Here is a 26,753-nt window from a genome sequence, read left to right as displayed (position 1 = left end):
TCCGCTTAACCCCTGACGGCAGGGTCTCTCAATGAACTCCAGCTTGCCTCTTCCTCTCTAGGCTGGCAGCCTCCAAGGCTCAGTGATCCTTCTGTCTCGGCCACTCAGCACTAGGATTATAAGGGCAAAACCTAACATTTCTCTAAGGAAGATGTACAAATGGCCAACACACCACATGAAAATAGCTAGGCAGTAGTGGTGCATGCCTTTAATCCTAGGACTCCAGAGGTAGAGGTAGCAGCAGATCTGTGAGTCAAAGCCAGCCCGGGCCACAGAGTTGAGTTCCAGGACAGTCAGGACTATACAGAGAAACCCTGTCTCAGAAACAAAAACCAGTCAACCAACCAAACAGACAAAAAAACAAACAAACAAACAAAAAAAAACATGAAAACATGTTTATCTATTAGATTTAGTACCATACAAACTAAAAAACTAGAACAATACAGAGAAGACTAGTATAGGCCTGAACACTGAGATATTTGTGCTTCATAAAAAAACTATCAAACACAAATTACAATGGGTCAGCTCAAGAGATGTCTCAGTGGTTAAAGAGGGACAATAAATCTTGCCTAGGACCAGAGTTCAGTTCCCAGCACCCACATCAAGTGGCTCACAGCTGCCTGTAACTCCAGTTCCAAGGGATGCAATCTTTCTGTCTCTGTCTCTTTCTCTCATTGTTAGAAGGGATTCAGAATAAGCCACTAAAGAAAGCAGTTACCAAATTTCTCAAAATGCTTAACATAGCTACCATGTGACACATGAATGTGTCTCATAGAATGAAAATGTGCAATGTTAATAACAGCATTATTTGGGCTGGAGAGATGGCTCAGAGGTTAAGAGCACTGACTGTTCTTCCAGAGGTCCTGAGTTCAATTCCCAGCAACCACATGGTGGCTCACAACCATCTACAAACCAATCTGGTGCCCTCTTCTGGCATGTAGTCAGAACATTGACTATGTAATGAATAAATAAATCTTAAAAAAAAAAAAACAGCATTACTGATAATGGCCCAAAGTAGAAATAGCCCAAATAACCATTCACTGATAACTCTTTACCAGTTCTAAAAAGAAGTAATCACTGATACATGCTATAATATGGGCGAACTAAATGAAAGACTGCTCAAGACTGCTGAAACCAACATATACTGCATGATTTCAGTTATATGAAATGTCCAGAACTTTCTCTTTTTCTTTTTCTTTAAGGAATGGTCACAATCCTTTTGTTTAGCCTTTCATCCTAGTATGGGATGAAAGGTGTGCGTACACTACTGTGCTGGGTTCAAAAATCATACTAAAGAAAATCATACTCTGCCCTAAAGATGAGTAGGGAAGAAATGGGGAGTATCTGCTAATGAGTACAGCATTTCTTTGGGGAGTAAATAAAAATATTAAGCTGACTGAAAAGCTGGGTGTGGTAGCACTCAGGACACAGAGGCAGACAGATCTCTAAGTTCAAGGCCAGCCTAGTCTATATAATGTCACATTAAGGTCAACCAGATATATACAGGAAGAATCTGTCTCAAAACAAAAACAAAACAACCAAACAAATAAAATTAAAACCAATTGGAGCTATATAACTCTGGAAGATGCCAAAACCACTGAACTGGACACTTTAGCTGGACATACCTTATTATATAAAGTATATATAATTGGGGCAGGGAGGAGACCATACCCATGCTAGTAGTTGGGAAGTAAAGACAGAAGGAAGGGTTCAAGATGCCTATCACTTGGGAGGTAGAGGCAGGTAGATCCCTCTGAGTTCCAGCCCAGCCAAGGCTACACAGTGAGACCCCATCTCAAAACAAAACAAAGATACTTAGAGAAAGAGTCAGATGTCTTTTTTGGTATTTGTGGGAACTAGGGGCCAGACACAGAACTTGAAGCATAAGTGAGCACTCTAAGCTGCACCCTCAGCACCAGGACGTTCTCTATTATGAGCATGTGTTAAAAGAAGATAAGAATTCTCAGCCAAGCTTGGTAACCCATGCCTATAATCCTAGAAGTTGGGACCCTGAAGGCAGGAGGACTAGAAAGTTGAAGGTTGAGCTAGAATCACTGCTTTGTTTTGTTTTTGTTTTTGTTTTGAGACAGAGTTCTCTGTGCAGCCCTGGCTGCCCTGGAAGTCACTCTGTAGACCAGGCTGGCCTTGAACTCAGAGATCCACCTGCCTCTGCCTCCCTAGTGCTGGGATTAAAAGCATGCACTACCATGTCTGGCCAAACAAACTTTCTTAAAATTCCCTAGACTGATGCTATTTTCTCTGTGTTTCTTCTCCACAGAGTAAGTAGCATAGGGCATTTAAATTCCAAAGACTAATAGAAAAAAAAAATCTTACATCATTTTGGTCTTTGGTTAGTCTCTCCTCAAGTTCCAGGGCTAACTGCAAGAGCCACCATTGTACCTAAAAAACAAACAAATAACAAAAATATGAAATTAATCTTTCATATAAGTAGACATATAGAACATCTGTTGGATCCTTTTAACTAGATCATGAAGATCTCAGCACTCTGTCTTCCTCTAGTTGAAGATTTTCAGTCAGGCACAGTGATATATACCTATAATCCCAGACTTGAGAGGCTGAGGCAGAAGGATCATGAGTTCAAGGCTGGGTTACATAGCAAAAACCCATCTCAACAACAAGAATAGAAAATGCTTTTAAATTACTGGGAAAAGAAAATGACCCAAAAGATAAGAACACTTGCTATGTAAGAAGGAAGATAAGAATACGAATTCCCGCCGGGCGTTGGTGGCGTACGCCTTTAATCCCAGCACTTGGGAGGCAGAGGCAGGTGGATCTCTGTGAGTTCGAGACCAAGCCTGGTCTACCGAGCAAGTTCCAGGATAGGCTCCAAAACAATACAGAGAAACCCTGTCTCAAAAAAAAAAAAAAAAAAAAAAAAAAAACCAAAAAACAAAAAACTGAATTCCCAGGCTGGAGAGATGGCTCAGAGGTTAAGAGTACTGGCTGCTCTTCCAGAGGTCCTGAGTTCAATTCTCAGCAACCAAATGGGGGTTTACAACCATCTGTAATGAGATCTGGTGCCCTCTTCTGACCTGCAGACAGAACACTGTATACATAATAAAAATTAAAGTAAATAAATAATAAAAGAATATGAATTCCCAGCACCCACAATACAAAGTTAGGCATAGCTGCATATGGACCTACTATAACCCAGGACAGAGACAAGAGGGTCACTGGGATTTGCTGGCTGTCAGCACAGTTTCGGGTTCAACAAGAGAAGAAGGCAGGGTGAGGGAGAAGGACATGATAGCTCCCCCTGGTGTCTACATATGCATGTAAAGGTGCACACCCGCACACATGTGAAACACACAATTTGTTTAGTCAGGATACTAAGGCCAGGTTGGCCTCCGACTCTCAGGGTAACTGACCCAGCCTCCTGTGTGCTGGGATTACAGGTGTGCTCTACTGTGCTGAGGCCCAAGCCTTCCACCCCACTTCTCCTCCTGGTGCCACTGGGTAAATTCTACCATGGTCTAATTCTAATACTCAAACTGAGTGAGGCACAATATTTTAGGTTTTTGAAGTTCCTAACTATAAAAAAGGCAAGAAACTCCATTGTCCAATCCAGCCAGTTCTGTTTTATACCTTTTAAATTGAAGGGAGGAAAAATAAAAGACAAACTTGGATCTCAGCATAAACAAAGGCAAGTCCTACTCCTTTTGGGTAACCACCTAACCCAGTAGACTTTGCAGAGCTACCAAACCCACTATCTCCTTTAAGAGAGGCTGTGTTCTGTCGAGAAGGCCCGCTTACCTGCTCACGAGTAGCCAAAGCCGTTTTCCCTGGGAAGTTCTTACTACAGCCAATAGTTTTAGGTAACTGCCTGGGTTTAACTGGATCATGTTCAATCCCTCGGCACATGGCATACAGCCATGATCTGTAAAACCAGCAAAAGATATTAAGATGAAAGCATGATTATTCTCCTAGTTTTTTGTTTGCTTCCTAGCAAGGATCTCACTAGGCAACTGGCCTCGAATTATGATCCTGCTGGGGTTATAGGTAACAGTCACCATGCCTGGTTTCTTATCTATTTATAAACAGCATTTAAGTATGCAGTCCAGGCTAGACTCCAGCTCATGGTCCTCCTGCCACAGTATCCTTGTTAAGACAAAATACCTGCATTAGCCTTTTATCCTCTTCACGAGAAATACCTGAGGCTGGGGAATATAGCTCAATGGTAGAGCACGTCTCGCATGTACAAGGCCCTAGGTTCAATCCCCAGCACTGTGGGGTGGAGGCAAAAGGACCAAGGAGTTCAAGCCTTGTGCTTCTTGAGACCCTGTCTTAAATAAAGCAGAAAGAAAGGAAGAAAGATCTACAATTAAGCATACTTAAGTTCTGACAGCTCTTGCCCTTCTTAAATAGTTCTAATTTAAGACAATGGCAAGAGGGCAACTAATTCTACTTTCTAAAGCTAGGTCACTATTTCTTTTTTGCAAGGTATCAACAAGCAAGCCACCAATTCATCTTTTTGTGCTCACCAGGGCTGAAACACAAGGATTTGAAGGTAACATCAGCAAAACAGCAAACATAAATGATATAATAAGACTATCTTAGTTGTGTAGATATCAAATTCATGGGACTTGGGTATCTGAGGCAAAAGAATTACATGTTCAAAGTCTGCCTGGAAAACTTAGTAAGACTCGAATAAAAAGTAAAGGGAAAAAAAGCTGGCAATCCCCAGATATGTGACAAAACTACTTTAGAGGGATAGGCCATAGTAACCTAATCACTTAACTTAAAAAATTTTTTTCAGTGCTGGGGACAGAACCAAAAGCCTTGTAGCATGTTAGGAAAGTGCTCCACAAATGAATGATCTCCTAAGCCTTTCTTTTTTAACCTCAAACTTGTGCTTCTGTTACCCAGGGAACACAGACCATAGGCCGAGTGTGCTGGTATGTCTGTCATCTAAGAATTAGGAGGGAAACACACAAGAGAATCAGCACTTCACGGCTACCTCTGGTTACACACCAAGTTTGAATCTGGCCTTGGCTGTCTACTAAAAGCTTTGACCTGAATTGAATTTAATATCTCTATAAAGGTTATGTTTGAAAAATAATATAAACAAGGGCCAGAGAGATGAAGAGTACTGTCTGCTCTTCTGGAGGACCCAGGTTCAATTCCCAGCACCCACAAGGCAGCTCACAGGGGTCCCAACACCCTTAACATAGACACCATAAAATATAACTAAATAACTAAATAAATAAATAAATAAATGGATGAATGGAAGGAAGGAAGGAAGGAAGGAAGGAAGGAAGGAAGGAAGGAAGGAAGGAAGGAAAGTAACATAAACCAAGTGTGGTGGCCCTCGCCTTTAATCCCAGGTGATCGCTGAGTTCCAGGACAGCCACAGCTACACAGAGAAACCCTGTCTTGAAAAAACAAAACAATAAAAAGAAAGAAAGAAAAGTATTTTAAGCCACTTACCCGTTCTTCTCTCCGAAGTGACTCTGCAGCTGAGACTCAGTGAACTGGGTCAGTTCACCCATGTACTCTACCCCAAGGGTTTCAATGACAGAAGCCCCGAGTTTCCCACCAAGACTGCGGCTAAACAAAGGAGAGAAGGAATTTATAGGAAGGAATCACATTTAAATATACAGTTAACCAAAACAAAGACATTCTGCTGCTCCTAGCAGCTCTCACAAAGACTCAGAGAAAATCGGAATGTTCTAGTCTGGCAGACTCTTAACTCCAGCACAAAGATGGGGACTAGGGAGCTCAGAAGTAAAGGTGCTGCCGGTGGTTAAGAGTCTGACCCTGGAACCTCTGAAAGAAAGGAACCAACATAACGAGGGCACCTGTACCCTCCCACACATACACGCATGGAAAAACAAAGAACTAGATGGCTTGTCCGAGCTCCCAGCTGGTAACCTAGCTTCATAGCAGAGTGCTCGCCTAGCATGTGCAAGGCTGGGCTCAATTGCCAGTACTGCAAAAATAAACACGTTAAGAGTACAGTTCCTATCAACCACCCAGGCATGTGGCAAAACTACTTTAGAGGGAGAGGCCACAGTGACCTAATTAACTAACTTTTAGAATTGTTTTCAGTGCTAGGCTTCCAGCTGGGAAGATTAACGGAGCATAAATATTCATCACTGATTTCTTATCAAGTCAACTGTATGTAAAAACTTCATTTTTCATGTTCTTATATATTATATTTTCAGCTGGTAAAACCTACTGTCCCACTTGGAGATTAAAAGTCTATACCCAGTCAGTGTAGTGGTGCATACTTTTAATGCCAGCACTTGGAAGGCAGACTCAGGTGGATCTCTATAAGTTTGAAGCCAGCCTGGTGAGTTCCAGGACAGCCAGAGTTACATGAGACCGTGTCTTGGAAAACTTAAACCATACAAACAAGCTAGGCATAGGTAGTAAGTGCACGCCTTTAATCCCAGCACTGGGGATACAGAGGCAGGAGGATCTCAGTGAGTGAGGCCAGCTTGGTCTATAGAGTGAGTTCCAGGACAGCCAGGGATACACAGAGAAGCCATCTTGAAAAACAAAACATAAAACAAACAAACAAAAAAAATAACCCCCCCAAAATATTGCAAACCCAAAATAAATCTTTTCCATGGCCGATATTCCTCTGCGGGCTTTGAAGCAACCTACAATTTGTCCTTAATCTTCCCTCAGTGTTTGCTTGACTGTCTTCATCAATATGGACTATTTCATGTCTCCCTAGGTTCACTGAGAACTTTCCCTTCTTCCTGCTGAACGTCTCTCCATGCTGCTTTGTCCTTAGCTGGCTCTCTACCACCCCAATCCCTCAACCATTTTCAGATCAGTTTTATTTTCATGCCTCACTGGAGAGCAATGTGGCTGATCTGAAGCCCTTGCCTGAGCTTGTATTTGTAACCACCAGCATTCCAAGCTGAAACGGAGATTAAATAGTTTCAAGTGAGCCTGGGGGCACAGTGGATTCTTTTTCTTTTTTTTTTTTTTTTTTTTTTTTTTTTTGGTTTTACAAGACAGGGTTTCTCTGTTTTGTTTTGGAGACTGTCGGTCCAGCCCGGCCTCGAACTCAGAGATCCGCCTGCCTCCTCCTCCTGAATGCTGGGATTAAAGGCCACCACCACCCGGCTTGCACAGTGGATTCTTAAACTAACTTGGACTATAGAGTGAGACCCTGTATCAATAAGCAAACAAACAAAAACTCTTGATTTGATAGTAATGTACAATTCCAGCTGGGTGTAGTAGCTTCTACCCACAATCCTAGCATTTAGGTACAAGGAATACCACCAGTATGAGGCCAGCCTAGACTGTTTAGTGAGACCTTGTCTCAACACCCTGCCAAGAGAAGTCCAACTTTTGCTTGTTACATATCTAATAGACTCAGGTGTATGTGTGGCTTTTATGTTCACATGTGGAGGCCAGAGGATGCTAGGAGTCCTGTTCTATCACCCTCAGAGTGACTTCCGGGTCTCTCTGTACTCGGAGCTGAGTGGCAGCCAGCAAAGCTCTGGGAATCCCCATCTCCATCCCCACAGTTGAGGGGCTGCAGAGCACTCTCTTCCCTCCACAGCACTGAGGTTACAGGGGAGTGCACATGAAACTGTATCTGGCTTTTTATGAGCATACTAGGGATTTTGAACTCTGGTCTTCCTACCTGGGCAACATGTGCTCTTACCCAGTGAGCTATGTTCCCAGCCCCTTAGTTTTATTTGGGTGGGGTCCCGATATGCAGCCCTGGGTGACCAGGCTAAGTTCATGAGTGATGCCCCTGCTCATCTGTTTCTCCGATGCTGGGATTACAGGCAGATACCACCATGCCTTTCAGTTCTTTTGTTATTGTTGTTTGAGACAGGGTATCTCTACATATCCCTGGCTGCCTTGGAACTTGATATGGAAACTAGGCTGGTCTCCTGCCTCTGCCTCTTGAATGGTAGGATTTAAGGTGTACACCACTATACCTGGGCATTTATTTTTTTTAATACAGGATTTCAAATATGCCACAGATTATCCTGAATTGAAAATCCACTTAGAAAAAAAGCCTAAATGTAGTTTGTAGTTTTCAGTGTGGCCTGTCTGCCTGGCACCTATTTTCTGAGTCTAACTCTTCACGAGGCACAACAGACTACAGGCGGAGACCATTCCCACGACTTGACGAGACTGAAGGTAGTCCCTGAGCCCTTACACTTTACGAACTGGCGTCTGGCTGAAGAGCTGTGGGACTGACCCATGTGAGACCAGAGTCTGCCGGTTTGGCTTGTTTAGTCCACAAGCGAGTTTTGCCAGGACCTGAAAGCACAGAGAACAATGAAATTGTCAGTATTAACAAGGTAACTATGTAGAGTTGACAAATATTAAACCATGCACACACATACACAGAGGCACAGCTTAAAGGCTATCCTAATACTTCTGACATGAAATCAGATATAACCAGAAATACTTCTCACACCCCGAGTTTCTCAGTACCCTCTGGGGAGCATTCTCCTTGTTCTCCCTATATCCTTCTAGTCTCAGTAGAAGTCATCTTTTTTCTTTTCTATTTGAGATTTTTCTCACAATAGGCTTAAAAAACAGAAACTCAAGTAAGATTCACTTCTTATTCATGTAAATATGAAAATGCTAAAATAGGCCAAGAATGGTGGTGCAATCCCGTAACGCCAACATTAGGAAGTGGATGTAGGAAGACCAGGAGTTAAAGACTGGCCTTGACTACCTACACACAGACACATACCTATAGCTGAACATTAAAAAATCTTTACCTCCCTTCACATAAATACACATTTATATATAATCATCCCTTAATTTCACTAGTAAGATTCTTTGTCTTTGAGACATGGTCTGGGATGGCTATTCTTCATTGTCAACTTGACTATATCTGGATTAACTAAAACCCAAGTGGCTGGGGATACCCGTGAAGAATCTTTTTCTTAATTTAATTAAATCATTTGTGGGAAGGTCACCACTCCCTCTGTTTTGTTTTGTTTTGTTTTGTTTTTTCTCAAGACACTCTGTGTTAACTCTGGAAGTCCTGGAACTATAGTCTATAAACCAGGCTGGCTTCAACCTCAGACATCTGCCTGCCTCTACTTCCCGAGTGTTAGGACTAATTAAAGGCTTATGCCACCGTCTGGCAAGACCCACTTGAGGTGAAAAGATCCACCCTTAATCTGGGATGCACATTCTGTCTGTAGGTCATAGATAAAGGACATGGAAGCAGGAAGTTTGCTCTTTGTTGTGAGAGCTCTATCCATTTAGGCCATAACATTTGGGGTAACCAGCCCTATGGGTGTAGTTTTCTCTGATACATGACTGAATAAGAACTGAGGTGGGGGTGGGTAGTTTAGCTCTCACTTGGACATGGAAGGCTTCCTGATGCACCATTTGGTGACCTAGCCTGCAACTTTCTCTATCCTTCCCTGGTGGAGGAAGAGGCAATGGTGTCGCTTCCCACTGTATTCGTGTGTGTGTGTGTGTGTGTGTGTGTGTGTTCCCTATTTCATCCCTTACTAAATAAGTCTTCTGCCGGGCATTGGTAGAGCACTCCTTTAATCCCAGCACTCTCGAGGCAGAGGCAGGTGGATCTCTGAGTTAGAGGCCAGCTTGTTCTACAGAGCGAGTTCCAGGACAGCCTCCAAAGCAATACAGAGAAACCCTGTCTCAAAAAACCAAAAATAAATAAATAAATAGTTCTTCCTAAGGACCTGTGGATTTCTCGCTAAATCTGGCACCCAACAAGGGGATAACCCAATGGCCACCTGAATCCGGCCCCTGGCCAGCTGGCATGGCTCACCACCTGGTTTGGGTCTGGGTGCTTGTATGCAGTAGCTACACTCTCAAACTCCATCTTTTGAAATTCCTGTTCCCCAAGATGCACTCTGGCTGCCAGACGATGTGTGTCTTCTTCTTGTTGCACTGCCAGGCAGCTCCAGGATCTTGGCCATCAGGTACTCCAGATTGGCCGCCATACACCCGGGTGCCAGAGGGACTGGTGCACACGGCCATGGGGAACTGAAGCAGCCCAGAAGCAGCAGATCTTGGCCTTGGCATGAGCCTTGCCACCCTGCTTGCCTCTACCAGACATTACTAGACAGGACAATGAGGTAGATTATTGTATCTACTTGTAAATTAAAATAGCACTATAACTTTTAGATAATTTGCATTGGTATGGATTCTTATATATTGATACAAATGTAAAATTATTTTTTCTATTCCTGTTCAAGATAATCTGTATATTGATACAAAGTCAAAATTATATTTGTCATATTGTGTACATGTTTCTATACCTGTTTAAATATTTTTGTATATTGTTACAGATGTAAGAGTATTTTTGACATACTGTATATATGTTTCTACTGCTGTTTAGGATATTTTGTATATTGGTACAAATTAAGGATATTTTTGTCATATTGCACTATACAGTTCTACCTCTGATTAAGATATTTTTGTATAGTGTCACAATTTCAAGGTCATTGTCCTTTTACTGTATATCTGTTTACAGACTGTTTATACTGTGAAGCTTTATTTTATTTTTTATTTTTTTGATTTTTTGAGACAGGGTTTCTCTGTAGCTTTGGAGCCTGTCCTGGACCTCGCTCTGTAGATCAGGCTAGCCTCGAACTCACAGAGATCCGCCTGCCTCTGCCTCCTGAGTGCTGGGATTAAAGGCGTGCTCCACCAACGCCCAGTTGAAGCTTTATTCTTTTTTTTTTTTCCCCTTCCCTTCCTCGAAGCTTTATTCTTTAAGCTATATAAGTTACTAAGAATTACAGGTTAAGTAGGAAATATTCTTGAATGCATAGGCACAGGATACCATCTCCTAAATATAACACCAGTAGCACAGACACTGAGAGCAACAATTGATAGATGGTACCTCCTGACACTGAGAAGCTTATGTAAAGCAAAGGACACAGTCAACAAGACAAAATGGCTTCCTACAGAATGGGAAAAGATCTTCACAAACCCCACATCTGACAGAGGACTGATCTCCAAAATAAACAAAGAACTCAAGAAACTAAACATCAAACTACCAAATACTTCAATTACAAAATTGGGTAGATGCCGGGCAGTGGTGGCGCACGCCTTTAATCCCAGCACTCGGGAGGCAGAGGCAGGCGGATCTCTGTGAGTTCGAGGCCGGGCTGGACCGACAGCCTCAAAAACAATACAGAGAAACCCTGTCTCGTAAATACAAAAAAAACAAAACAAAAAACAAAACAAAAAAAAAAAAAAAAACAAAATTGGGTAGAGATCTAAACAGAGAATTCCCAAGAGGACAATCTCAAATGGTGGAAAGACACTTAAGGAAAGTCTCAACATCCTTAGTCATCAGGGAAATGCAAATCAAAACAACTCTTGAGATACTATCCTTATACCGATCAGAATGGCTAAAATCAAAAACAATGATGACAACTTATGCTGGAGAGGATGAGGAGTAAGAGGAACACTCCTCCATTGTTGGTAGGAGTGCAAACTTGTACAACCTCTGTGGAAATCAGTGTGGTGATTTTCTCAGAAAATTAAGAATCAACCTACCTCAAAAGACCCTGCAATACCACTCTTGGGCATATACCCAAAGGATGCATTATCACACAAGGACATTTGCTCAACTATGTTCATAGCAGCATTATTAATAATAGCCAGAACTTGTAAACAACCTAGATGCCCCTCAACAGAAGAATGGTTAAAGAAAATGTGGTACACATACATAATGGAGTACTACTCAGTGGTAAGAAACAATGACATCCTAAAGTTAGCAGGCAAAAGGACAGAACTACGGAAAAAAAAAAAACATCCTGAGTGAGGTAATCCAAACCCAGAAAGACAAATATAGTTTGTACTCACTCATAATTGGATACCAGACATAAAGCAAAAGATACCTAGCCTATAATCCACCACCTCAGAGAAGCAGAACCCTCTTCTAGAAACAGATGGAAGCAGATGCAGAAATCCACACCTAACCACTGGGCCAAGCTCCTAGAAGAGAGGGAGGAGTGATAATATGAACAAAGGAGTCAAGTCCATGATGGTGAAACCCACAGAATCAGCTGACCCAAGCTATTGAGAGATCACTGCCTCCGCAATTCAACTGGGGAACTGGCAAAGGACTGAACTAGCACCCCTGAATACAGGTGACAATGGTGTGGCTGGGACAATATATGAGGCCATTAGCAGTGGGTCTAAGATCTAACTCTAATGCACAAACTGATTTAGTGGAGCCCATTCTATATGGAAAGATACCAAGACATGAGGGGGGGTGCCTTGCTTCTGCCTCAACGACATGATGGGACAGACTTAGTTGACTTCCTAGGGGAGGCCTGACCCTCTCCAAGGAGCAGATGGAAGTGGGGTAGAGGAAAAGTGGGGGCAGCAGGAGGAAAGGAGGGAGGGAGAAGTGGGATTGTAATGCAAAAATAAATAAATAAATCTAAAAAAATAATTACAGGTTAATAGTCACCCATATTTATCATACTTAGGTTTTCTAGATGCACAAAGATGTAGTTCATATAGACAGGTGATCTTCACACACTTCAAAGACCTATAGAATATGGCATTTAAATGTTTTAAAAACTAGAATTCTGTTGACACGAGACACAACTGCTTCTGGTAGCACGAATCTATCCCCGAGAGAATGATGGGCACTAAAGACACCCCATATGAAGCATGTTTTCTTCTTGGCAAAACTGGCCTATTGGGCAAAGAACTGCCCTTGCCTTTACTGATGACAGTAAGCATGCTGTTCAATTAAAAGTGACTGATGAACCCTGTCAAGACAGGGTAGGACAGTCTTTCAAATTTTCCTGCTTCTGAAAATGTTCTGTCAAATGTCCTAGGCCAAGCTGGGCATTGGTGGCACATACCTTTAATCCCAGCACTTGGGAGGCAGAGGCAGGTGGATCTCTGTGAGTTCAAGGCCAGCCTGGTCTAACCAACCGAGTTCAAGGACAGCCTCCAAAACAATACAGAGAAAACCTGTCTTGAAAAACCTAAAAAGTTCTAGGCCTACAGCCAAGTTTTGTGAGTGGATTGAGGATGGGAACATGAGCAATCAGATGGGGAAGGCATGGAGGGAGAGAGCGCTGAGGGAGAGTTCTGGGGGACCAGCATTTGGGGGGGTCCAGTGGAAGCCTGACACAGCCTGAACCAGCCGTCTCCTGTGCCTGGCCCAACTGTCATCAGAGGTGCCATGCTGCAACCGATAAAGGCTGATGCGGAGACCCACAGCCAAACATTAAGTGGAGTTCGGGAATCCTGTGGAGGATGAGGAGAAAGGAGTGTAGGAGCCAGAAGAGTCAAGGATACCAAGGCTCCCACTATCAACTAACCTGGGCTCATAGGGGCTCACTGAGACTGAAGCGACAACTAGAGAGCCTGCATGAGACGACCTAGACACTCTATATATGTTACAGGTGTGTAGCTTGGTCCTCTTATGGGACTCATAACATAACAGTTGGGGCTGTCTTCAACTCTTATGAGCTTTTGGGACCCTACTCCTCAGTGGATCACCTTGCCCAGTCTTAATACATGGAAAAGGGCTTAGCCTTACTGCAACTGTCCTTTCCTGGAGAGACAACGAAGAGGAGGGAGTTGGAGGTGGGAGGGAAAGGGACTAGGAGGGGAGGATGGCGGTGAGGGATTCGGCCATGATGTAAACTAGATGAAGTAAAACAACAACAAGACAAAAACACATAAAGTGTGCACCACCATGACTAGCTATTGGTAAAATTCTTTAGTAATTTCAACTAGGTAATATTTAGTATGATCTACATTACGTTAACATTCCATTAGGAATATTGTTTTCCTTCCTTTCATATAGCTGAAACAAAACAAAACCCCCAAAATTCTTCTGGGCAGCTTAGCAACTCCTTCTATTAGAGGGAAAGAAGGTAACAGCAACCTGGCCAGCTACTGCTCAATCATTGAGTCTTTAACATAGAGTTGATGGAAATCCTGTATTCTCACTGTACTTGATTCACAGTTAGTTAGAAAATCAGTTACTCTGCTCCTGGACTACTGAGAATTGTCTGTGTTTTAAAAATAGTGGTTCAAATTAAATTTTACTGCCACTTTTATTTATTGTTCCAATTGCTCAACCCTGAGGACTGGGTTTGAAGGCCAGTACCTTATGAAACCAGCTATGCATAATCCTGGACACACTTGCAACCTCAGCACTGGAGGGGGAAGAGACACAAAGATCTCTAGAAGATCTCTAGGACTTGATGGCTGCTAGAATAGCCCACTCCCCTAAAAAAAAAAAAAAGTTAATTCTAGGTTCAGAGAGAGACCTAGCCTAAAAGGAGTACAGCAGAGGAGTGATAAGATTATGTCACACATAAGCACACATCACAGACATATGCCAAACTTACATGTGTATATATATATATATATATACATACAAGAAACAGACAAAAGCAAAAAATATCCAGGCAATTCCACATCAGGAAACAATGACACTAAGTGTAGTAGCAGATGCCTATAATCCCAGGACTTGGGAGGTAGAGACAGGAGGGTCAAGGTCATCTTTGGTACATAAGAAGTTTGAGGCTAGTCTGAGCTACATGAGCCCCTACCTCAAAATGCCAAAACTGATAAGATAAAACAACAACAAAAATAAATACACAGCAAGTGACAATAAAAGAAATAGGCTAATACATAAAAGCTCAAAGCCTCAGCTTTGTTTTTTTCTTTTTGAGACAGAGTTTCTCTGTGTATCAGCTCTGGCTGTCCTGAAATTTGATTTGTAGACCATACTGGCCTCGAACTATCCACCTACCTAGCTTTTTTTAAAAATATAACTTCTTTTAGAATGATTTATTTTATGTGCATTGCTGTTTTGCCTACATGTATGTCTGTGTGAGGGTTGCTGGATCTCTTTTTGTCAGCTTTCAGGTTGTTCTGTAAGTACTTATGCCATGTCAAGTAGTGTTCTTTATTTCTTAAGTTTTTTGTTTTTTGTTTTTTTCGAGACAGGGTTTCACTATATTATTTTGGAGGCTATCCTGGAACTGGCTCTGTAGACCAGGCTGGTCTCGAACTCACAGAGATCCTTCTGCTTCTGCATCTTGAGTGCTAGGATTAAAGGTGTGTGCCACCATTGCCTGGCTTATTTCTTAAGTTTTTATTTGAGTCTCAATATGAATTTTATTTTAGCTGTTTTTTAAAAAATTACACTTATGGGGGGAATTGCACATATGGAGATCTCTTCTTCCACCATGTAGGTTCTATGGAGAACTCAGGTCATTAAGCTTGGTGGCAAGTGCCTTTACGCACTGAACCATTTTACCAGTCCCAAAACTTGAAACAGTTAAAAAAAATTTTTTATGTATATGGGTGTTTTGATTACATGTATGTCTGTACAACAGGTACATGCAATGCCCTCAGAGGCCAGAAGTGTTGGCCCCCTGGAACTGTACAGACAGTTGAGAGCTACCTCATGGGTGGTGCAAACTGAGTCCATGTCCTCTGAAAGAAAGCCAGTGCTCTTAACCTTTGCCCCCCCCCCCTTATTTTCTTTAAGTTTTTTGAGACAAGGTCTCACATAGAGCAGACTGGCCTGGAGCTCTAGAACTCTTGGTTTTCTTGCCTCCACCTCCCTAGCGGTGAAGGCACAGACACGCACTGCCACACAGGCTCTCCGTGTGAGTTCTAAGATCCACTAACAGCACCCTGGCTGTACTTGACTACCGCTGTGGGTGTTGTCTCTGGAGTCTACGGGAAGCCTTCACCTTATTGTGTGAAATCCCAGCTGAACACTGAAAACCAGTCTTCCTCTCTATGGCTGCTCTCATCTCTTCCACAATCACGGCCCCCACAGTCAGCTGTAGGTCTGGAGAGGCGGCATCGTCAATCTGAAGAGAGCCAAGCCACTGAAGTAAGCCTTGTTTTCGAACTGCCTCTGGAAAAAAAGGTTACATTTAGACATTTTTAAAACTAGTCATTTTTCAGTCATGAATCACATACCATTTTATCACGGGCAGACTACATATATGATGGTATATGGCATTAGTAGGCTATATGATCTAGCTTTCTACAAGTACGTGACATCTGCACAATGATGAACTCACTCAGCGACACATTTCCCAGAGCATATGCCTGAGATTGAGCAGCACATAACTGTATTTACCATTCAGTATACAAATAGGCTGCGGTCAAGTAGACACATAGGTTTACTTTAAACTTTATTTTATCCATGTGTGTGTCTGTGTATGACACGTGTGTGGGTACCCCTGGGGGCCAGAAGAGGATTTGTGGTTGTCTCACAATGAGAATGCTGGGAACCAAATATCGGTCCTTTAGAGGAACACCAAGTGCTTTTAACCGTTAAGCCATCTCTCCAGCACCATTTTCTTTCTGACTGCATTTGATTTGGTTTGTCTGCATGAGCATATGTACATGTGGATCAAAGAAACCAAACCCAGGTTGTGAGGTTTGGTAGCAGGCCCCTTTACCTTTGGAGACATCTCACCAGCCCTAGATACATAGGGTTAGAAAATCAATCACATTTGAACATACCAATTGCAGCAGCCTTAGTTTCAGCTTAGGTTTAAACTTATAGTGATAACATGTAACAAATGTTTTATGATAACAATCATTTGTGAATAATGATTTATTCACACATAGTTCAAACATGCTACCATTGATCTATACTTCCAGCCCAGGAGCAATGATTTAAAATCGTGTTCCCTCAATTTTTTTCTTATGCTTCTTTTTTTGTTTGTTTGTTTGTTTTTTGTTTTTCAATATAGGGTTTTTCTATGTATCCCTGGCAGTCCTGGAACTCACTATATAGAAGAGTCTGACCTTGAACTCAGAGATCCACCTGCCTGGGATTAAAGGCATGTGCCACCATGCTGGACTATGATACTCTCTGTTCTTAATAAAACCCTGAAAAAAAAATTCTTTTTTCCAGACAGGGTTTCTCTGTATTGTTTTGGAGGCTATCCTGGAACTCACTCTGTAGACCAGGCTGGCCTTGAATTCATAGAGATCTGAGTGGTGGGATTAAAGGTGTGTTCCGCCTCTGCCTGGCTTTGCAGTGTCTTTTTTTTCCAGAATCCTTTTCCTGTTTCAGATCCCTTCGAGTTAAGTTACAGGTGGTTGTAAGCTGCCTGATGTGGGTTTTGGGAGCCAAATGTGGGTCTTCTGCAAGAGCAGTGTGTGGTCCTGACTACTGAGCCATCTCTGTAGTACTCCCTCAATTTAAAAACAATTAAGAGGTACTTATTCTATGGGTTGGGGGAAAGGGTATGCACCAAAGCATACACGTGGAGACCAAAGAACAACTTGCAGGAGTCAGGCTTCTTTCCTGTCACAATGCAGGTCCCAGGGACTGAACTCAGACCATTGGGCAGGAAGTGCCTTTACCTGCTGTGGCGGTTGGATGAGAATGGCCCCAAAGGCTCGCATATTTGAATGTTTGGTCCCTAGTTGGAGCAACTGTTTGACAAGAATTAGGAGATATAGCCTTGTTGGAAGAGGTGTGCCCCTGGGGTAGGCTTTGAAGTTTCAAAAGTCCATGACATTCCTTGTGGTTGTTGTAAGATCTCAGGTACTGCTCCAGCACCACAACTGCCTAACTGCTGCCATGCTCCCCACGACAGTCAGGGACTCACCCACTGACACTCTAAGTCCAATAAACCCTTTCTTCCATAAGTTGCCTTGATAGTGGCATTTGCACATAGAAAAGTAAGACACCTGCAGAACAAAAACACTATCACAAGCCCAACCACCTCAGCTCTTTCCACATGGTTTGAGGGTGTACTCAGAGGACAAGCATTCGTGGTGTACTGGAAGCCCTAGGCTTGTCTCCTAAAACAAAAGCCTCGAACCCAAAACTTACCATATAACGCCCACAATTTAAATACTCTTACTAGTATTATCAACCTATCAACCTTATCTTCCTGTTCAAAACTGCTGTTGCCTCTCACAAAATTTGCAACGTGCAGAGTTGCTGTGAGAATTAAAAGATGAGTGTGTGGTAGCATATGTCTGTAATTCTAGTAACACCAATGGCTTGGGGGGAGGGGTAAACAATTTGAGGCCAGTCTGGGGTTCCCAAAAAAAGCCTTTCTCTTGAGGAAAAATTTTAAATTAGTCAACCCCTACAACTAAGGTCTTCATTTTAAAAGCTCATTCTGGTGCTGGAGAGATGACTCAGCAGTTAAGAGCACTTTCTGACGACCTGGGTTCAATTCCCAGCATCCACGTAGCAACTCACATCTATCTGTAACTCCAGCCCCCTCAGTATTGTACACATGTGGTTCAAAGACATACATGCAGGCAAAACACATAAAAGTAAGTTAAAAATAAAAAGCTCACTCTGGCCGGACAGTGGTGGTGCCACCTTTAATCCCAGCACTCAGGAGGCAGAAGCAGGTGAATCTCTGTGAGTTCCAGGCCAGCTTGGTAAACAGAGTGAGTTCCAGTTACAAAGAGAAACCCTGCTTCAAAAACACACACACACACACACAAACAAAACAAAACCCTCACTCTGCTTATTGCTAAATAAAGCAAGAAACTAAATGACAATAGTATGAATTAATCTACAGATGAAGGAAGTAGGGTTATATATCTAAAGAGTTAATTTACTTTCATACAAATTTCACAGCTTCTCATCATGCACATATCCAGAAAGATAAAGAGAATTTGTATATCCTTTCATGTGAGTTTCCATGATACACACAGACAATAATTTAGGTAATGTTCTAAAAAGAATCAGCATAAGCAACAGCAAAGCAGGTTCCAAAGCAGGAAGCAGAAGCAATGTGCTGCTATACAAGTACCTTTCTGAGTAGTCTCTTCTACTGTAGGGCCTCGGGGCAGCCCTTCAATGTAAGTGGTTGGTAACAAGTCTGCCGCGATAGGCTGACCTTGTAACTTTTGAAGTCTGTCTTGCACAGCACTGGTCAGATCTATATAAGCCTCATCAATGCTGGCACGTTCAATCACAGCAAAGTGAGACATTATCTCCATGACTTCAACACTAGCTTCCCGGTACCTAAGTATGAGGATCATACAAGCAGGCCATAAATGGACACAACCTTGAGACTGTCAGCCCCACGTTGTTCCCTTAATGAACAAACACACACCTTTGATCCCAGCACTTGGGAGGCAGAGGCAGGTAGATCTCTGTGAATTTGAGGCTAGCCTCGTCTACAGAGCGAGTTCCAGGACAGCCAGGGCTACACAGAGAAACCCTGTCTCAAAAAACAAAAAAAACAAAAACCAAAAACAAACAAAAAACTTAGCATTATGAAACATTCTACCATGTTCACCTATCCCTTTGCCACTTACATACAACCAAAAAGTCATTTGCTTCCAGAGTCTATCATTAAACAAGATACAGCTTATGGAGAACATGACAATCAGCAGAACAGATCTCTCTTATGACAGCAACTCTCACTACAAATTAACAAACTGACTATGGGCTTCAATTTCAGTCAATGGTATTGGCTGGTGTAAGCTCTGGACATACTATCATTCAAATTATGAAGACAAGTGCCTAGAATTTGGTGACACATTTGGGCAGGTAGACTACCTGCTTTAGGGGAATACCATCTAGATCTATTTAAGACATGGGATAGTCTTTTATCAACTTGACACAAGCTAGGGTCATCTGGGAAAACAAAACCTCAATTGAGAAAATGCCTCCATCAGATTGACCTGAAGGCAAGTTAACGAGGCATTTTCTTGATTAATGTTTGCTGTGGAAAGGCCCTGTTTACTGAGGGCTGTGCTACTCCTAGGCAGGTATCAAAAAAACAAAGTGTATACAGACTGAGTATATATGGAAGATTTGGAGGGAGAAAAAGAAGGGGGAAATGATGTTAATTATAATCTCAAAAACTTATTAACAGCAACAACAAAAAAGAAAACAAACCCAAAAAAAGCAAATTGAGTGGGCCATGGGGAGCAAGCCATGGTCTTGCAATCTTCCAGTCTCTACTTCAGCTCCTGCCTCCAGGTTCCTGCCCTGACTTTCATCTCAGTGATGGACTGTGACCTGGAATGCAAGTCAAAATAAACCCTTTCCTCCCCAACGTGCTTTGGGGCAGGGTTTTATCACAGCAATAGAAAGCAAACTAAGATAAACCATAAATGGTTCTTCTAGCCAAATAGCTAGTTTTCTACAACAATCTGGGTGATTTCTTTTTTGGGGGCGGGGTGGGGTGGGGAAGGGACAGGGTTTCTCTGGGTAACAGCTCTGTCTGTCCTGGAACTTATTTTGTATACCAGGCTGGCCTTAAATTCACTGAGACCTGCCTGCCTCTGCCTCCTGAATGCTGAGATTAAAGGTGTGTACCACCACCTCCCAGAAAGCTACTAATGTTTTGTCAATTGTGTCTTTAGTTCACAGGTCAATTCAGAAATATTTCAAGTCCCAAGTCAAAGCCTGATGTCTATAGCATTCAGTACAACATATTTGGAAAATGTAGATATTCAAATCTGCAAAGAATAGATGTGAATCTTCAATCTTCTACTCAATTGTTGAATTTAAATTATTTAACCTCTTTTGAGCTAGGGGTATAGATCCATCTGTAGAGTATTGGCTTAGGATACATGCAACCCTGGGTTCTATCCCCACCAATGCAAAAACATAACATGATAGAGCAGACCTGTAATTCCAGCACTTAGGAGGTGGAGAAAAGAGGTTCAGGAGTTGAAAGGTATCCTTTGTTACAGAATGACTTCAAGGCTTGCCCTGGCATATATGATACCCTGTCTCTCAAAAATAAAAACAAAATTCAAAAAATCAAATCATATAAGAAGCCAGGAGGTGGTGGGGCATGACTTTAATCCCAGCACTCGGGAGGCAGAGATAGGTGGATCTCAGTGAGTTTGAGACCAGCCTGGTCTACAGAGCTAGTTCCAGGACAGGCTCCAAAGCAACAGAGAAAACCTGTCTGGAAAAACAAAAACAAACAAAACAACAACAACAACAAAAACACTATAAAGATAGGATTTCCAGACAGAGGGCTCCTAGCTGTCTCTGTCCTTAGCTCCTGTGTGTGTCACCAGGTCCATAGCAGTCAAGATAATGTGTGGTGCACTGTTCTCCACACAGCTGGCCACAGCCGAGACATAGGAGATCACGACGAAGTGAAATCTCAGCTTGAAGAGAAAGAAAATCCGGAAGTTCACCATCTTGAAAACCATGTCGTTCAGGTGACAGGTGGTGGCTGGCATCAACATGTTAGTGATGATAAATTTGTGCACTTGAGGGTGTTCAAGGCCCTCCCCATGAAAACAAGCCCTTGACCCTGTCTTCCTGACAGACCAACAACGAACAACATGACGAGCTGAGCTTCTTCTGATTCTGCAACCCTGATCAAACATTTCATCTCTCTATGGTGTTTGGGACACGAAGTCAATCCCCTCTGTGATGGAGGCGGTGGAGTTAGGCAGCTTCTTTTGTGATTCCCAAACTGCAGTGAGTTTGTTTTCTTTCAAATAAGTATTTTCAGACAGCTATATACTATCCTCTATAAATATATAACGTCTAAAAAAAAAAGATAGGATTTACAACTTTACTAGTACCTACCTAGAAATAATGTAAGAGTGAACAGAGCTATTCCCTATGAAGAACACTGCCTGGAATATATACACAACATGCATTAATTATTAGGACTTATGGTTTGAATAGGAATGCCCCCTTAGGTCCATATGTTTGAACATTTAGTCATTAGGGAGTGGCACTACTTGACAGGGATTAGGAAGTGTGGCCTTGTTGGAGTAGGTGTGTGTAGCTTGGCTGGAAGAAGTGTGTCACTATGGGTGGGTTTTGGGGTTTCAAATGCTCAATTCAAACCTAGTGTCTCTGCCTCTTCCTGTTTCTTTTGGATCCTATGAGAACTCTGGGTTACTATATCTGCCTGCATGCCACCATACTCACTGTCACGAGGATAAACCTCTGAAAGTCTAAGTAAGCCACAGTTAAATGTTTTCTTTTTATAAGACACCATAGTTATGGTGTCTCTTCACAGCAATAGAATACTGACTAACACAGGCCTGTTGTAATGACTGGGGCTTGTGCCTACCTCTATACATGTCTCTCATTCTAAAACTAACCTTCACATTTGCAGATAGGCTCAACTGAAGGAAAAAAAAGCAGGGGCTGGAGAGGTGGCTCAGTAGCTAAGAGCATTGGCCTCTCTTCCAGAAGACTCATGTTCAATTCCCAGCACCCACATGGCAGCTCAAAACTGTCTATAACTCCAGATACAGGGGATCTAACATCCTCACACAGACATGCCTGAAGACAAAACATCAATGCACACGAAATAGATTCAAAATTCAAAAAATAAAGAAAATAAAGTAGCCCCTGTCCTTTCCAACTTGGGATCAGGAAAATGACTCCCACAAAGAAGGGTGGCAATAAGAGGGGCCATTCTACCATCAATGAGAAGGTGTCCCAAGAATACACCATCAACATTCACAAGCACATTCATGGAATGGACTTCAAGAAGAATGCCCCTCAGGCACTCAAGACATCCAGAGATTTGCTAGGAAGGAGATGGGGCTCCAGATGGACACACTTATACCAGCTGTTTCTCTTTCCAGCATATGGGTCCCAGGTACAAACTCGGATTGTGGTATGTGCCTTTACCTGCTGAGTTATCTCACCAGCCTCATAATAACTGACTTTTTCTTTGGTTTGGTTTGGTTTGGTTTGGATTTTGGAAGTAGGATTTTTCTGTGTATCAGCTCTGACCGTCCAGGAACTAGTAGACCAGACTAGCCTCAATCTTACAGAGATCCATCTGTTTCTTTCTCCTAAGTGCTGATATCAAAGGTGTGTGCCACTACCTCCTGACTAACAACAGATTAAAAAAAAAGATTTTATTGATTTTTAAATTATGTGAATGGAGTGTGTGTGTAATACGTGAACCTGAATGCAAGTGCTCTCAGAAGCCAGAGGCCTCAGATCCTGCTGTAGCTGGGGTTACAGACATCTGTGAACTGCCCAGTGTAGGTGCTGGGAACCAAACTCAGGTCCTCTCCAAGAGCAGTACCTCCTCCTAACCACTGAGCAATCTTTCACCCCCTCATTATGACTGATTTTTAAACAAGGAAAATAATAAGTAGTTCCTTAAAGGCAAGAACATAAGAACAATAATAAAACTGTCACTGAAGTACACATAAATTATTTAACTCATAGACACAGGATGCTGACAGAGAAACATTTTCATATTTGTTTGAACAATAGTTTGAGTACACTGCAAGGAGCAACAAGCTAGCAGTATTTACCTATAGCTTTTCTGGGGGGGCAGAGCGGGGGTTCGAGACAGGGTTTCTCTGTGGCTTTGGAGGCTGTCCTATAACTAGCTTTTGTAGACCAGGTTGGTCTTGAACTCACAGAAATCCTCCTGCCTCTGCCTCCTGAGTGCTGGGATTAAAGGCGTGCGCCACCATTGCCCGGCTCTGTAGCTTTTTTAAAAAATGTGGTTCTTGGTAGTAAACCTAGGATCTAATGAATGCTAGGCACCCGCTCTACCACTGTGCCACACTCCCATACCCACAAAACACGTCCCAACTCCTTTACAGTGTCTTTTACTTACTTGGTAAGGTTAGCTTTCCCGCGGGATTCACGAACTTGTGCCAGTAGAAGATCAGGACATAACTTCTTAGCATCATCTGCCCACATGTTTCTAGTGACCCCAAATGCCCGAGCTTCATAACTCACTGCAATAATTCTAAAGTTAGGGGAGAGAAAAGGAAACAAAAAACAAAAATATTACATGATCTCAAACAACAACAAACTTTAAACAGAAATAGATTATAAACACATAAGATTAGAAATTTTGTGAGCATAGATGCTATTTTTCAGCAGTTCAGAAATCTTAAAAACAAGACCTTGAACAGAATCATTGAGTTTCCATAGACTAAAATACTTGTGGGGTTTGGAGTAATGGTTAAGAGTTAAGGGCACTGGTTGCTCTTTTTACCTGGGTTTGATTCCCAACACCGAGATGGTAGCTTACAACTATCGGTAACTCCAGTCCCAGCAAATCCAACACCTTATTTTGTCTTCTGTGGGTACTGTATGCAAGTGGTACACAGACATAGATGTGGACAAAACATACACAAATTAAAAAAAATACTAAGAGGAACTGAGGAGATGCCTCAATCAGTGAAGTGTCTGCCATGCAAGCAAGCAGATCTGAGTCGGGACCATCAGGACCCACAGAAACAGGTGGATCCCTCAGGCTTTCTGGCCAGCCAGCCAGAGTCACGCACACACAATAATACATACCCACCACCTTTCCATGATTTGTACTGTACGACTGCACAAGGTTTATTCCTCAAATGAGGGTTTTGCCGTTGTTCTACTTGGACAAAAAAACAATCCATATCCACAAGAGCAACCACTCGATCCTGTCCAGTAGTCATTTATTTCTGGAAGACATTGTATAAACAGAAATATACTTAGTACAAAATACAAAAGCAAAACAAAAAGACCCCGATTGTAGGTCCACATCTTTGATCTCAGCACACAGGAGGCAGAGGCAGATAGATCTTCAGGTCTACACGGTGAGACCCTGTCTCAAAACAATAACAACCATTTTTGTACATGCTAACTGAAAGGCATTTTAATCTACTGCTGACATGAGAATAAACTATTGCAATTTTATGAAGGTAATACATATTTAAAGCTTTAAATACAGTTTCACTGGGCTCAGTCTCTATTTGAATTCCTGATCCTCCTGCCTCTACTTCCCAAGTGTGGGATTACAAGCATGCATCAGAGCCCCTGGTTATTCAGTCTCAGAAATAGACATTTCATAAAAGATACACAAATAGCCAAAAGTTACCTGTCTTAGTTACTGTTCTATTGCTATAAAGAAACACCATGATCCAAGCAACTTTTATAAAAGAAAGCATTTAACTAGGGGGAGGGGGTGCAGAGGCAGGTGGATCTCTTTGAGTTCGAGGCCAGCCTGGCCTACAGAGTTAGTTCCAGGACAGGCTCCAAAACTACACAGAGAAACCTTGTCTTGAAAAACCAAAAAGGAAAAAGGAAAGGAAAGGAAGGAAGGAAGGAAGGAAGGAAGGAAGGAAGGAAGGAAGGAAGGAAGGAAGGAAGATGGGTTAATTTAATGTAAGTTATCTAGTAACAATTCTGAACTATTGGCTAAGCATGGCTAAGACTCTGAGTGGTTGTGAAGTGGCTGCTGGGACAGGAAAACTCCACTTACACTACACACCCCCTCTAACAAGGCCACACCTCTAATTCTTCCCAAACAGTCCCACTAACTAAGGACCAAGCATTCAAACATATGAGCCTATGTGGAGGTCAATGTCACTCACATCACCACAGTACCCAACAAAGGACTCAGCATGGACTCAGTTCATGAGAAAATGAAAATTAAAACTACACAGACCAGCTGGGCACTGGTGGCACACGCCTTTAATCCCAGCACTCAGGAGGCAGAGGCAGGAGGATCTCTGTGAATTTGTGGCCAGCCTGGTCTACAGAGCAAGTTCCAGGACAGCCTCCAAAGCCACAGAGAACCCCCCCAAAAAACAACAAAAACCAAAACTACACAGACCAAAACCCGCAATGTACACTACGGAGAGAGGGCCAAAAGGTATTCTAGTCGGCAGATAGACCCCCCCCCCCGGCAGGTGTAAATTTAGGGGAAAAAGAAGAAAATGTTACATATCAATTAATCTAGGTTGAAAGACTTCAGGAAAAAAGTAAATGCAATGACTGTATATAGACACTTCTCATCATTCTCTAAAAGATACAGTCTATCTACTTATATAGTACTTTTATTGTGCTAGGTATTATGATTTGAAGTATTTGGAAGAGACTGGGGGTTGTTATTCAATGTTAGAGCTCTTTCCTAGCATTCTCAAGACCACAATTTTGAACCTTACCGTGTGTGTGTGTGTGTGTGTGTGTGTGTGTGTGTGTGTGTAATGGCAAAGGTCATATACAAATACTACATGTGACAGTTATGTAAGAGACTCAAGCAATTGCAGACTGGGTATCCTGCAGACTGCAACAAGAATATCCTGGAATCAGTCTTCCTGTGAATTTGGAAGGATGGTATATATACATATACATATGCATACATACATACACACACACAAAATATCATGGCATTCATAAAAAATCAGGGGTGGCAGTGAGACAGGGTATCACTGTGTAGCTCTGGCTACCCTGCAACTCACTATGTAGACCAGGCTGGACTAAAGGTGCTTGCTACAGTTGTCATCATACAAACTGTTTATTTTGAAATACTTCTTAAAAGACATGGATATAGAGAATGGGGACACACTTCTATAATTCCAGCACTCAAGAGGCTAAGGCAATAAGCCTTAGTTTAAGTTTAAGGCCAGACCAAACTACATACAAAGATCTTTGTTTCAAGAAGAACACACACATAAATGAAGAAAATAATCTAATACGATGTAAATACCCTGTTTCTCTGCAAATTTTCACTAACCAAGCAACTTTCAATAGATCCTACCTTTTATGTTTTGAGTAGTTCTTTATTTCTTCCTTTCCCCTTTACTTATTTTTAAAAGACAAGTATCATGTAGCCAAATTGGCTCAAAACTTGCTTTGTAGCCACAAATGACCTAGCACTACTCGACCCTCCTGCTAAATGCTGACATTACAAGTACATGCCAAGAGAGAGGCCTGAGCTGAGGCCTGAGCCTCAGCGAGCAGCGAGCTTCCGTAGTGGGGTAAGAAGTTCATCTGAGAAAGAGCACCTGTGTCCCAGCCAGCATCCCATGACATTTCTCAGTGAGAGATACCACACTTCTGCAGTGAC

General features: G+C 42.3%; 1 protein-coding gene across 4 annotated transcripts in view; it reads right to left on the bottom strand.

Annotated features, from left to right (window-relative positions):
- Polh (DNA polymerase eta) overlaps positions 1 to 26,753 on the bottom strand; it is a 38,972-nt gene that overhangs the window by 5,247 nt on the left and 6,972 nt on the right. For 3 of the 4 annotated variants that reach the window (XM_040729672.1, XM_005072335.4, XM_013115139.3), the window contains exons 2-9: positions 24,221 to 24,363; positions 23,526 to 23,660; positions 18,750 to 18,964; positions 15,693 to 15,862; positions 8,156 to 8,259; positions 5,449 to 5,568; positions 3,775 to 3,898; positions 2,335 to 2,400 (exon numbers count right to left, since the gene is read on the bottom strand). In XM_040729672.1, coding sequence (XP_040585606.1) covers positions 2,335 to 2,400; positions 3,775 to 3,898; positions 5,449 to 5,568; positions 8,156 to 8,259; positions 15,693 to 15,862; positions 18,750 to 18,964; positions 23,526 to 23,660; positions 24,221 to 24,357 — 1,071 coding nt within the window. In that variant the 5' untranslated portion in view covers positions 24,358 to 24,363. Of the gene's footprint in view, positions 1 to 2,334; positions 2,401 to 3,774; positions 3,899 to 5,448; positions 5,569 to 8,155; positions 8,260 to 15,692; positions 15,863 to 18,749; positions 18,965 to 23,525; positions 23,661 to 24,220; positions 24,364 to 26,753 lie in introns of those variants that run through there. The other variant, XM_040729671.1, reaches the window with a different exon arrangement.

This window comes from Mesocricetus auratus, unplaced genomic scaffold (genome assembly GCF_017639785.1).
Source record: "Mesocricetus auratus isolate SY011 unplaced genomic scaffold, BCM_Maur_2.0 Super-Scaffold_100021, whole genome shotgun sequence".
NCBI lineage: Eukaryota > Metazoa > Chordata > Mammalia > Rodentia > Cricetidae > Mesocricetus > Mesocricetus auratus.
Note: the sequence above shows the minus strand (reverse complement) of the source record. Positions and strands in the feature narration are given on the sequence as shown.